This window comes from Rhinoraja longicauda, chromosome 29, assembly GCF_053455715.1.
Source record: "Rhinoraja longicauda isolate Sanriku21f chromosome 29, sRhiLon1.1, whole genome shotgun sequence".
NCBI lineage: Eukaryota > Metazoa > Chordata > Chondrichthyes > Rajiformes > Arhynchobatidae > Rhinoraja > Rhinoraja longicauda.
In genome coordinates this window covers 11,707,904-11,721,332 of record NC_135981.1, presented here as the reverse complement: position 1 = coordinate 11,721,332, position 13,429 = coordinate 11,707,904, and the positions used below count along the sequence as shown (strand labels likewise).

The 13,429-nt window shown below is 39.0% G+C and overlaps 1 protein-coding gene across 10 annotated transcripts in view; it reads right to left on the bottom strand.

Moving 5' to 3' along the window:
* LOC144607700 (protein TANC2-like) overlaps window positions 1–13,429 on the bottom strand; it is a 458,126-nt gene that overhangs the window by 257,168 nt on the left and 187,529 nt on the right. For 7 of the 10 annotated variants that reach the window (XM_078424723.1, XM_078424716.1, XM_078424717.1 and 4 more), the window contains one exon: window positions 1,174–1,245. The exons of the other annotated variants lie outside the window; for them this stretch is intronic. Coding sequence is in view for 5 of the 7 variants with exons in the window: in XM_078424716.1 (XP_078280842.1) it covers window positions 1,174–1,245 (72 nt within the window). In the remaining 2 variants the exon portion in view is untranslated. The remainder of the gene's footprint in view (window positions 1–1,173; window positions 1,246–13,429) is intronic. 10 annotated transcript variants of the gene reach the window in all.

Below are 13,429 nucleotides of genomic sequence, written 5' to 3'. Positions count from 1 at the left end.
TTGGGAACATTTTTCCTGCCTCTAACGTGTCCAATCCCTTAATAATCTTATATGTTTCGATAAGATCCCCTCTCATCCTTCTAAATTCCAGTGTATACAAGCCTTGTCGCTCCAGTCTTTCAGTCATCTGTAGTTACATTCAGTCGGGAAGGTTGTGTTGTTCATATTCCAGAGTCCAGATTAATGAAAGGGACATTCTATTCCACTCTGTCACTAGCAGAGGTTATCAGGCATACAGAGGAAAATATTTAAGAATGTGCTCAAAGCTTCCTTGCAGAATTGTAACATCTCCACCGACTCCAGGAATTTCTGACCCATGACTGTGCAAAATTGAAGAAATTTAGGATAATTGAGACCCTTGAATCCAATTAGAGTTCCCTAATTGTCTAAGCTGCAAAAGGAGAAAATTACTTCCCAAACTATCCAGGCATCCATTTCATCAATCACTATCTGCCTTATCGGTAGTTACCAAATTAGCTTCATTAATTATCTCAAAAGTCACAAAAATTGAGTGGAAATTATCTTCAATCCCAAAGGAGAGGAGAAGAAAACAAATTTAAGAGTGGTGTGTACAGTTTCAGTCCACTTATTTGGCAGGGACAATGATGGCCAAAAGGCCTAATTCTGTGTTGTACTGTTTTTTTTTAAAGAAAGATATGTTATCACTCTTTGCAATTCAGAGAAATCACACTTGATTCCAGGATGCATCATCATGAGAGGTTAACTAGGTTGGGTGTATATTTATTGGAATATAGGAGAATCTTTGTGAAACATAAGAATTTTAGAGGTTTAACAGTAAATGTAGGGAGAATCTAGGCTGGGAAGATGATCTCAGAATGCGATACCGAGATGAGGAAGCATTTCTTCTCAAAGGATTGTCTTTGGAAATCCATGAGCCAGAAACAGTGGAGACTGAATCCTTGAACATATTCAAACCCCAGATAGCGATGCTAATGCAAGACAGAGAGCAGAAATGTGGACATCAGAAAAGTTGGATCAGTCATGATCCTATTGACTAGTGGAGCAAGCTCATGAGGACACATGGTCCACTCCTATTTCTAGTTCTGCGGATCTAATGGCCAACACCCACAGATCCTCAGCTGCATATCAGATTATCAAAATGGTTGCTTATACTACCCACTAAACTTCAATACCAACCAAAAAATGTCCTACCTTGTTCAAACCGGTTCTGCCGAGAATCTATGTTTGTCTGCCTCCGATCTGATTGTTCCTCGTTCCCACTATCTAAAAAAGCACAGATAGTAGAATGTCAATGTGGTAGCAACTTTTGTTTCTGTGCACAGCAATGGATTTAGGGAATCAACATATAGGTTCGAAAGGATACAAAGTGTTGGAGTAACTCGGAGTGAAGAAGGGTCTCGACCTGAAAATCACCTATCCAGGGATGCTGCCTTGACCTGCTGAGTTACTCCAGCACTTTGTGTCCTTTTGTACATTAACCAGCATCTACAGTTCATTATTTCTAAAACATACAAGGTCAATAAGAGCAAAGGTAGTTGCTTTGATCTGAATACTTAATCCAAAATGCTGATTATTTATACACAATTAATTGAATGGCTTTCATAACTAACATTAGTTATCCAAATGACTGTGAATCATTGACTTTCAGGATGTTTGCACTAAAAATGTCACTGGTATTCTACAAGTTTTCATTATGAAACTGAAATTAATCAGTGGAACAGGTCCATTTTTCATTTTAATGGTGATTATTCTGGAGCAGTGGATGCAATAAATGTTTTTTCAATTCAACACAAGCATACATGAAAGAGTCTCGTCGCCCAAGAATTGAAATAGATGATGCTTCCTATATCATGGATACAATGATAAAGTGTAATCCGTGACTGACAGCCCATTGGATGTCAACATGTCTATTTTCGCGAGGCTAACATGCAGATGGCAATCTGGGGCCATATGTGGTCCCATGCACAAGTTTAAGAAAAATAATCCAGCAGTACAAAAAACTTAAATCTCTCATGCATTGTTCCACTATCGTCTGGTCTATTTATACCTTATCTGTTTCCTATTGATGTTCTCAGCCATTACTGCATTTTCACTGATTTACATACAATTCTTTCTCTTACCCGTGGTGTTTCCTGGCATGTTTAAATGCATCTTTCATTGATTCATATCAATCCAGCACATTGTCAACTGTCTTAACATTTCCTACTATGTATCCCGTACATTTGACCAGTTATCCCAGAATGCCTTAAAGTCATGTCACATTTGTGAATTATATCCAATCAATGTGAAAATTTATCGGAACACTTGACCAAGTGGACCCGTTGTGCACAAACCTCTCCTGCATTGGTACAGCATCCCTCTCCTCCCCTTCTCCCCTCCCCCTCCCCCCTCCATCCCCAATCCCCCTTATCCTCCCTCCTCCCCCCTACCCTCCCTCCCTCCCTAAGAGATAGATTTAAACTTTAAAATGTGAATACCTTTAAAAATATAACACCAATTTCAATTAAACTTTTATCCAAACATAAGAAAACTAAAAAAACATGAAAACTTTCCTGAACTAAACATAATTGGCCTTGATTCTATTAAAATCTAAATCTAAAAATCTATTGATCCCTATCTTTAACATAATCAGTGAGCAATCACAATGACCATCACAGCTCTCATGGAAAAAGAATTCCAAAGGTTCACTACCCACTGTGTAAAAGAGATTTCTCTTCGTCTCAATCAGTCACACAGCCCTTCGGCACAACTTGCCCATGCCGACCAACATGCCCCATCTACACTAGTCTCACCTGTCTGCATTTGGTCTCGTTCCATATACCCACCACCTTTTGTGTAAATAAGTTACTTCTCAGATTCCTATTAAATTTTTACCCCTCTCACCTTAAACCTTTGTCCTCTGGTTCTCGATTCCCCCACTCTGGGCAAAAGACTCGTTTATCCGATCTATTCCTCTCATGATTTTGTACACCTTCATAAGATCACCCCTCATCCTCCTGCACTCCAAGGAATAAAATCCTAGCCTGCTCAACCTCTCTCTATAGCTCAGGCTCAAGTCCTGGCAACCTCCTCACAGATCTTCATTGTGCCCTTTCCAGTCCTGAATAATCAGCCCCAGCGCTCTTTTTGTGCTGCTACGGTATAACAGAACCTCTGACAAGTTGAAAACTAGCTTGATGTATAACAGTCCATAGCTTTGCATGGCTTGTTATGTGTACTGGCATATTTATCTCCACATAAAAAGCACTGGTCAGCTCCATATTGCGAATATATAACCTCTAGTTATCCCTTCAGATTCCGAACTGTCTATCCTCAGTCTCCTTCATTGTCAGGGTGACGTCACACACAGACTGGAAGAACAAGCAATTCAGATTTGGCTTTGGCACACTACAACCAAATAGCATAAACATTGAACTCAAAATTCATGTAAACCACCACTCCTGCCTTTTTCTGATATACCCCCATTCTGACACACACCTTTTCCACTATCCCTGCCTTGTCTCCCAGTTCCTTTTCCCTCCTCCACATCCCCCTTCTGCTCGTCACCCACCTACTTGGGAGGTCTCCCTTCCCCTACTCTCCTCTCCCCTCATTCCCTCCCTCGTTCTACACATTTCACACCTCATCTATTCTTATCAGATTCTGTCATTTGTAGCATTTTTTCTTCTCCACTTATCACCTCTAGACTCTGTAATTATCTCCACCCTTCGCTCCCCCACTTCGCTCATTTGTCAGCTCTTGCCTCACCCCTTTCCTTCCTTCACCTGTTTATATCAGTTCTCTCTCCTCTACTCCAGTCTTGAAGGTTCGAACCCAAAATATCATACTCTCCATCGATGCTGACTTGCTCCCTGAGTTACTCCAGCAGTCGTCTTTTGATCTTAGCACTAAGGCAGTCAACCTCAGAGAAGTTAAATCTCCTACAATTACAACTCTATTCTTCCATCGCCTATCTGATTTCCTTACATAAATGCACCTTCAATTCCCGCCTATTGGGGGACCGGGGGGGGGGGGGGGAGAGATAACTGGGGGTTCCCCCATATAAATGCACCTCTATACATCCAATTAAAGTGATCACCTTTTTTTTCATATTTTACTTCCACTTTTTGGGCCTTTCAACATCCTCATGGGTGTTTTCACCTCACACATTTGCACTGGACTCTGGTGCAATTAGCTCCCAAAATTATATATTTTTTGCTTCCTTTAAGTTACTGTTAATTTATTTCATTACCACTACCAAAAAGCTTCTAATTCCCAGCTGAAGTATTAATGTTTCATGAGAGAGAGCACAGCCAGCAAGCCTCTTGATACAAATAAAGGAGGCAGAGCAGGATTAATTTAAATAGTTAGTGAATTTATTAATTTCTCTTACACTGTGTGATTGAAACTTATTTTTCACTTTGATACCAGGTAAACTTTCAGCACAAAAATAAACATTATGAAAATTAAAAGTTATTTCTTATATCTATTTTCACAGTGAAGTAATCAATAGAGCATGTTGGTCACAGCCTTGAAGAGCCCAGCATGTCATATCCTGGAATGCTGGACAGCTGGAATTTCAATCTCACTCCACACAGCCTGAAGTGGCTATGGTGCAGATGTGATGGTCATCCATCTCCTTGCAGATTATGTGTTTACCAAGAAGGTCTAGAAAGTGATGCAGTGATCTGTGTCAATGTTCGGTGGCCTGTCCTAAATCTGTCCATTGTCCGGCATAAGAAGATGTCTACTTCTGAAATGTTGCCACGGTGCAGGGGTTCACACTCAGTGGAGCATTGAAATTTTGTGCACAAAGGATCTCTGGAGAAAGACCGCTTTGTAAAGTTCTACTCCAATGGCACTGAGGGGCTGGGCTCTCAAACGTTTCATCAATGCAATACTTAGGGATGTCATATCAGTGACTTTGTAAGTTAATGGATTGAATTGCTTGGTATGGTGGATAAAGACAACATGCTTGGAACATATTACAACATAGAGTATGGATAAAGTATGTTTGAGGACAAAAATGTCAGAAATAACATTATTATTGGATTGAGTTACATTGATGGCTGTAAATGAATAGAAAAAGCATCCTGAAACATTGCCATTGTCCGATACTAACAACAAAACCCAGCAAATACACTAGACCTGCGAAAATACATAGCACATACAAATGTTCATAATATCATTTATTCTCTGCACAACCATTAGTATTATTTCTCAAGCAATATAATGGGAAATAACTGACAGCCATAATCGAGACATTATTGAGAAAGATAATAAAGTAAGATGAATGTCCAAATAAAATCTAACCAAAAATATTAAATATACTAGTTCTTGGTAGAAATGTGCACGTTTTCCCTCTTAAGTACAGTAACCTTTGTAACTGGCATAAACCATAAATAAATTAACTTTTAATTACATACTGAAGTGGCAATGAATTTCGATGAACAATTCATGTACCAGTTTGAAGCTAGCAAGTAACAGATATACTAAAGGGCCTGTCCCACTTTAGGCGATTTTAAGGTGACTGCCGGCGATTGTCAAAGTCGTAGCAGATCGCCAAACTTTTCTTTTACCCGACGACAATGACCACGACAATGCTGAGTCAGGTCGAGATTACATTGTCTTTGGAAACATCGCAAAATTCCCACGCTGTCAGTGCTTCTCCGGCGTCCGAATTTTCGCTGAAATCACTGACAAGTCGGTAAGTAGTTTAGAGTTTTGAACTATAACATCTTGTATGGTTTACTTAAAAACCAAGCATCACTGTAACAAGGCACAAACTGTATTTGCTTCCGGTTTACTAATAGTCGTATTAAAAAAATTAATTTAAAAAGTGGTTAGGTGGATTTTTGTGAAAAGTGTGTGGGCATTCTTTGAAAATGTACGGGAGATGCATATCTGGTTTCTGGGTTGTATATCTGGGTTGGGAGCCCACTTTAAATGTAATGGCTGATGGCCATAAACATCGCGAAAATTCCCTTGCTTACCTGACCGTTAAACTGTCGCCTCCAATCTACCTGTCAAATGTCCTGACGGTAAATAAATTGGTTAAACAAGCATTTTATGGTATTTTGAAATGACTTTACTTATTTTAATATAATGTGCTTCTAAATGCATCTAAGAAAACCTAGCAAACCTGGGGACAGCAGGCGACAGCGCCCGCAATAAGAAACGATACCTGACGACAAGCCAGCTGTTGCCGAGAAATTTCACTCCGGATGATTTCTCAGCGACCCGCTGAGATCCACTACGATTCTTGGAAGACTCCTCACGATCATGCTCGCGACACCAGGCGAACTGTCGGCGACAGCCTAGTCGCCGACAGTTGCCTTAAAATCGCCTAAAGTGGGACAGGCCCTTAACTATAGTTCAGATAGGATGATTGGAGAACCAAGAGAAAGTATAGTATTTAAATAGTCAACTGCGAAAAAGGAATAGATTACTTTAAAATAACATCATGCTAATTACTTCAGTGCCTATGTGAATTTTTTTTAAATGTCTCCATTTAGTGCCATTTACAAAATCAGGTCATCCCAAAACACTTATATCATGAAGATAGCTTTGAGGTGTGGTTAGTTTACATGATAGAAAGTGCAGCAACCAAAGCTACACAACTAAGTTCCACAAACTACATTGAAACAAATAACTTGATCATCCAATTCAGGCGTCCATTGGGGGATAAATGTGTCCAAGAAATAGGAAGAACGGCCCTGTTCTTCTTTAAATGGTGCATGGAACTACATTATACTGTGTTAAGCATTCAAGTGTAAACCCAAGACCTTTTGACTCAGAGGCAAGTTTACTACCTTATGTGATTTATCATCTACCCATGCTTGTCATGCTGCCCTCACACTGATTCTATAACCAGAGATGGGGCCATTATTAGACCGCAGTGTTAGAAACAAGCCACAAATTTGAGTACTTCATTTAGAAGTTTGATTAAGAAGCAGAAAATAAAATCAATTTAATTGAGAAGTGTAGTTATGAATTCGCATCTAGCCAGTTTATCAAATTTATGCAATGAGGGAAGTGACATTGGAAGAAAAGATGAAAATAATTAGTTGAAATTATTCCAATTTTGCAGGTGATTTTTCTCACAAGCATATTCAGTGATTAAAGGAATATATAAAGCACAGAATGCCGTTTTCAGTGACTGTTGACAAATAGGTTAGTGAATTATTTCTTTAAGCAGAAACAAAGTTTTTTCAGGAATGGGAAAGAACATCTGCAATTTGCAATATTGACCTCATTCACTCGTTTAGCATTTTTGGAATACATTTCAGATTATATATCTTCCAGTGCGCACACACACGAGTGATAGATTGTAAATCATTCATCATTTTAGATTGACAGCGTGCTTTCAGCACTTAGAATGGTGCCTGGAATGAAGAATCTTACTGAAATGCAGTCTGTTACCAAGGCTACAACCATTCCCAATATAACCCATTCACAATGCAAAACATATTTTCTGTTTCATTCTTAGATATCACATATTTCAATTCTGTCATAATTTCAGAAATATTGAAATGGAATTTCTAAAATTCCATTTTGAAAGAATTGTGCATTCAATTTGCTCTTGCAGGATCAAAGAATATATTGAATGAGAAACAGCCACAAAATGAAGTTTAATTATAACATTTTGGCTTGAAGGCTTGAGTTAAGGAAAAAGAAATAAAATGTACCAGATTTTCTGTAATGTGACATTAGGTGCATTCAGGAAATGTGGCATAACTTCAGCTTCATTCTGTTTCAATAGGATTTTATTTTCAATCATGATATCTAATGATACTTGGAACATAAATCTGATTCGGTAAGAGTAACTTGCAATATATTAACTTGAATAGGATGAGTTCTCAACTAGAAATTGTTTGTCCCCCCCCCCCCCCCCCCCATCATCATCCTCCTAAACAAAATATTCAGATGCAGTTCTCAACTTCTGAATCTCAGCCTTATCTGAATTTATACTACCTCATCACTCTTATTTTTATCATCAGCATTGGACACGAATGGAAAAGGCATAGAAACAGAGTTCTGAACCAGGGTTCCCACCAAAAGACCAACCATTCATTGCCACCTCCATTGAGTTCTTCCAGCATATTGTTTGTTGACAACAATCAGAAAGTTGTTCTATTGCCAAAACCCATACTATTTAGATTTTGCATTGGCAATTCACTTACAAGATACTGATACCCAGCTCAAACAATTCCTCCTTCGTTTGATGCATAGCAATTGATAACCATTAAGAAAATTAGCAATTTATCTTCAATACCCAAGATGCTTTTATAAAGCTTCCTAAAACCTGTAGTATTTTGAAACTTCATTCTCTACATACCTTCAAATGCCAGCGTCATTCATTAGATCACTATACAGTCTGCTTCCTCTTACAGTTCCTCTCTACATTCTTCCCCTCACATTTCCTCATTTCATTCTTCCATTTTATCATTTTCTCCCTCATTGTTGATGACACCTTTCACCTCATCATCTCATATACAGAGTCAATAAAAGCATGGGTGAACCTTTCAGGAGCGTACGAGTTCTAGCTGGGGTGGAAATGTACGATATGGGAACAGCGCGCAATCTGGTAAAGGGAGGCAAGAGTAGGACAAAGCCTGGCAAGTGAAGGTGCGAGGAGGGGGCTTGTTATGAAATGGGTGGAGGTAAAAGGCAGGAGGTAAAATAATTGTCAGATTAGGGGAAGATGAGGAGGAATTAAATATAAAGCCGTAGGGAGGGATTTGGGTGGAAAGGGATGAAGGAGTGGGGAAGAAGAGGAGGATAAAAAAAAGAAATGGGGGACTCGATTGTGAACCATTTTGCCTGTCCCGCTGAGTTACTCCAGCTTTTTGTGTCTATCTTCCACCTATTACTTGCCAGGCTGTGTCCTGATCCTCCTCTCTTCCAACTTTCTCCCCCTCCCCACCACAATCAGTCTGAAGAAGGGATCTGACCCAAAACATCAACTTTTCATGTTCTCCAGAGGTGCTGCCAGACCAGCTGAGCTCCTCCAGCATTCTGTGTCTTCCTCAACAACATCTTCATAATTTGGCTGATGATTATGGGTAGATTGCTCTGACGATGTTTAATTAGATTAGGTTTGACCTATTTTCAGTGGACTTAGACTTTATTGTATGGACTAAAATGTGAATCAACTATATTACAGACACTGCCGGTCAGAATCAATGATTGCTTGATTATGCAGCTCTGACTAGACTTCCACCAGTTTGGGGATTACCAGTTACACTTGAATTGAATGACATTGCCAGGCTTCCCTCAGTATTTGTTAATTGGAAAGGTTTCCTATCTTTTTCCATGTGATTAGTATCACTAGCAGATCTTTTGCCAGGAGTATGCAAGGTACATTGGCAATCCTTCCAGATATATTCAATTCTCCAAGCATGCTTGAGACTGGCTATTGAGGCCAAATGTAAGGCCAATTATTCCTGCAAGATGTCCAAGGAACAAAGGACACAAATAGTACAAAGGTCATTGTTCTAAAATATCTTCGTGTAAGTGGTTCACTGGAATGCCACAAATGTGTTTCAGATATCTTAACCAAGCCAGAGACACCTTTAAATATGCACTAACCATGATACCAAAAAAGGTGGTGGTTTTCTGGTTATTCCACGTAGGAGAGTTCAATAAAAGGGCAGCAAAAGACATAGGCTCCATGGATGAGGTGATGGTATAGGATGACAATGCATGCAGTAACATAGAAGCATAATGGTGATAGTCTGGAGAAGGGTCCTGACCCGAAACCTCACGTATCCATGTTCTCATGGGTTATTGCCTGATCCACTAAGTTACCCCAGCACTTCGTATCTTTTTGTTTTGTAATCCAGCATCTGCAGTTCTTTGTTTCTACATAATGTTGTTTGAGACACATTCAGATATGCAAGAACTGTGTAGGAAGGAACTGCAGATGTTGGTTTAAACCGACAATAGACAAAAAGCTGGAGTAACTCAGCGGGTCAGACAGCATCTCGAGAGAAAAGGAATAGGTGACCTTTCGGATCGAGACCCTTCTTCAAAAGGGACTGAAGAAGGATCTCGACCCGAAACGCCACCTATTCCTTTTCTCCAGAAGTGCTGCCTTACCCGCTGATTTACTCGAGCTTTTTGTGTCTATCTTCAGCTGTGCAAGGTTCACTTTGCCTCTGCCAATGCCACCAGATGAAATTATGATGGCAACGTCTCTTTGCTTTGCATGCTATTATAAATGCATCCTGGTAAATCCCTACTGTTCAACTCCAGGCCATAGTATTTACTGCACACAAGTGAAAACTTAATTTGTCATTCACAAACTTAATTATGGCGGACTGGAAAATAGCAAGAATCTTTTTGATTGCACAAACAAAATTCTCAAAGACATATTAGGGATTTACCATGTTCAACTTTGCTTTATTCAGCAGAAGTGGAGACAGGCTGTTCAAATCTGTGACCTAAAATCCAAAATGTTCTGGCTAACGTATCATTCTATTTTGAAGAAATTGGAGTGCCCCCAGATCCCAAAATTGGCCGCACCTGTGCCGGGGTCAAAATTGACCACTAGAGCAAATGCTAAGAGAGTAATGGATATGCCTTGATCAGACTACCATATCTAACATCATTGCAATATTTATAGGGAAGGAATAATCGGAGAAAGATGAGTGGGCGAACAAGGCGAATGTGACAAGAATCATCTGCTATATCATTATAGGGTTTGATTAATTAGTTCAACAAGATGCAGGTGTCTTCATCTTCCTTGACGCAATGAGGATATTAAGCCCTTTATGGCACTAAATTCAGAAATAGAAAATCTGCTGCTTACTTTGGAAGCCAATTTGATTCGCCCATTATTTTTGTTGGCTCCAAACCATTCCTTCCTTTTAAGTAGTAAAATACTCCTTTAGACTGCATAATGCTAGAAAGCTTTAGCAAACCTTGAGGTAACTTTGTCGTGTAAGCTAATTAGTTTTTTCATCCTTTGGAGTGCAGAAAACCTCAAACCCCAAGTGTTTAATATCCAAGTTGAAACAGAATATATAATGTGGCCATCACACCCACTGCGCTGTTTGTTTTTGGGGGGTAGGGAATCTGAAAGTAATATATTAATTAAGCAATTGAATTTACTCCAATTCAGTGTATGCTCTGCACCACTCAGCATCCCCAACTCCACTCCATCTTCCACCTACTTCCATCCCTCGCACAAACCACCAACTCCTCTCCCAACATACACACAGAGAAGCAGAAGACAATGCAGGATGAAAGATAAAGGCAAGTTTTTGAAAGAAATATATATTACAAAATTGCAAAATAGAATCTAAAATCTATCTAACGTATTGAAAATACAATCCTACCAATATGCCCAACAATTAAAAAATTGTGATTGGTCCATTTTTCACAAAATTCCAGTTTACAAAAAAAAAACATTCTCACCATAACTGGAGATCAGTTTTAGAACCACAAGATTTAGTACAAAAAGATTAAAACAAAAAATACCAGGAATTAGTCATAAATTAAATTTACATTTAATTATTTTAAATTTACATTTGTATATGTTGAAACAGAAAAATCTGAAACAAATCCCCCAATCTGTTTAAAGTAATGGAAAACAAGTTTTTATTGTCTTAAATTAGCTCTACAGTTGCCGCAGGGAAGTTTGAACTGTATATTCATACAATTTTAGCACATTCTCCAAAACAGTGAACATGATTAAAACATTAGCTAGTGATTCTTTCGTGTATCCTGATCAAGGCCTAGAATTAGCCATGGGTGCTATATGGATTATGCAAGATTAAGGTCACTGAGACAGGACAGAATCATGGATTCTGCGAGAAAATTAATGGTGAATGGATAAATTAAATTGATTTCTTTTTTAATTAATTATAGCACACAAATTATTTTTATTATTTTGAATATTTTAAATTCAGCTACACTTGTAGAAATGAGTTCCTGTCATCTGTTAAAATTAGAACAAAAATTCTGAAAGTTGGAGTTAATCCAGAAACCAATACTAATTTTAGGGACTAAAATACTGCATTTAATGAATGACAGGATCTGCACATTTTTATTGTGAAATGCATTTATGCTTTGTTTGTTAAATATTTTGTAGATAATCCTTCGAAACAAGTGCTATTGTAAGTTTATCCAAAAACTAAATAAAGCATGTGCAAGGTTTCAGGAGCTGAAATCGGACAAGGCCCTTGAGGAATATAAAGGAAGCAGGCAAGCAATTAAGAGGGCTAAAAGGGACCATTGAATATCTTTGGTAAGTAGAAATATGATGAATCCCAAGGCATTTTATATTAAGCAAGAGGGTAGCTAGGCAAAGGGAGGTACACTCAAGGATAAAGGAATTTATGTATGGTGCCAGAGGAAATGGGCAACTTTCGTCATGATATGCATTGCATTGATATTCAACAAAACGGAAAAGGATAATAATGAGATTAAGAAGAAGTATGTTGATATTCTAGCACAAGTTCATATCGAAGAGGTGGCGGTTTTGAGACAAATTGAAAAACATTAGGATAGATATGTCCCTGGGCCTGGTGGAATCTATGCTGGAGAAAAGCAGGCAAGGTTTTTGCTGGGGCCTTGAAAGAGATCTTCATATTTTCTTTAAGCACAAGCATGGTCCAAGAGGACTGGTATAATGAATACTGTTCTTTTGTTTAAGAAGGGCAACAGTGATAATCCAGAAAATTAGAGGATGGCGAGTCTTATATCAATGGTAGAAAAATTATTGGATGAGATTCTTAAGGACATGATTTATTCTCATTTGCAAATACATGGACCTATCCGGGATAGTCAACATGACTTTGTGCAGGAGAGGTTCTAGCTCACATTCAAAACTCCGCTGCCCGTCTACTCACACACACCTCGATCCGTGACCATATCACCCCCGTCCTTTATAAACTCCACTGGCTCCCCATCCCCCAGAGAATCCAGTACAAAATCCTCCTCATAACATACAAAGCCCTCCATAACCTGGCCCCATCCTACCTGACCGACCTCCTCCACAGGCACACTCCCACCTGCACCCTCCGCTCTGCCGCTGCCAATCTCCTATCCCCCCACATCCGGACCAAACTCAGATCCTGGGGGGACAGGGCTTTCTCCATCGCTGCTCCCACCCTATGGAACTCACTACCCCAAACCGTTAGAGACTCCTCCACACTCACCACATTCAAAACATCACTGAAGTCTCACCTGTTCAGTACTGCCTTCAACCACTGAAGGTCACCTCACCTTCTGTCTCCTTTCTCTGTTCATTTATTTATTTACTTATTTATCTATTTATTAATTTCCCTATGTTCTCAAAATCTCTGTAAAGCGTCTTTGAGTATATGAAAAGCGCTATATAAATAAAATGCATTATTATTATTATAATTATAAATATGATTTGAGTTTATTTTGGAGGTGCAAAGATGACGGATGTGTGTAGGGCGGTAAATGTTGTCTCTACCTGGACTTTAAAGTATTT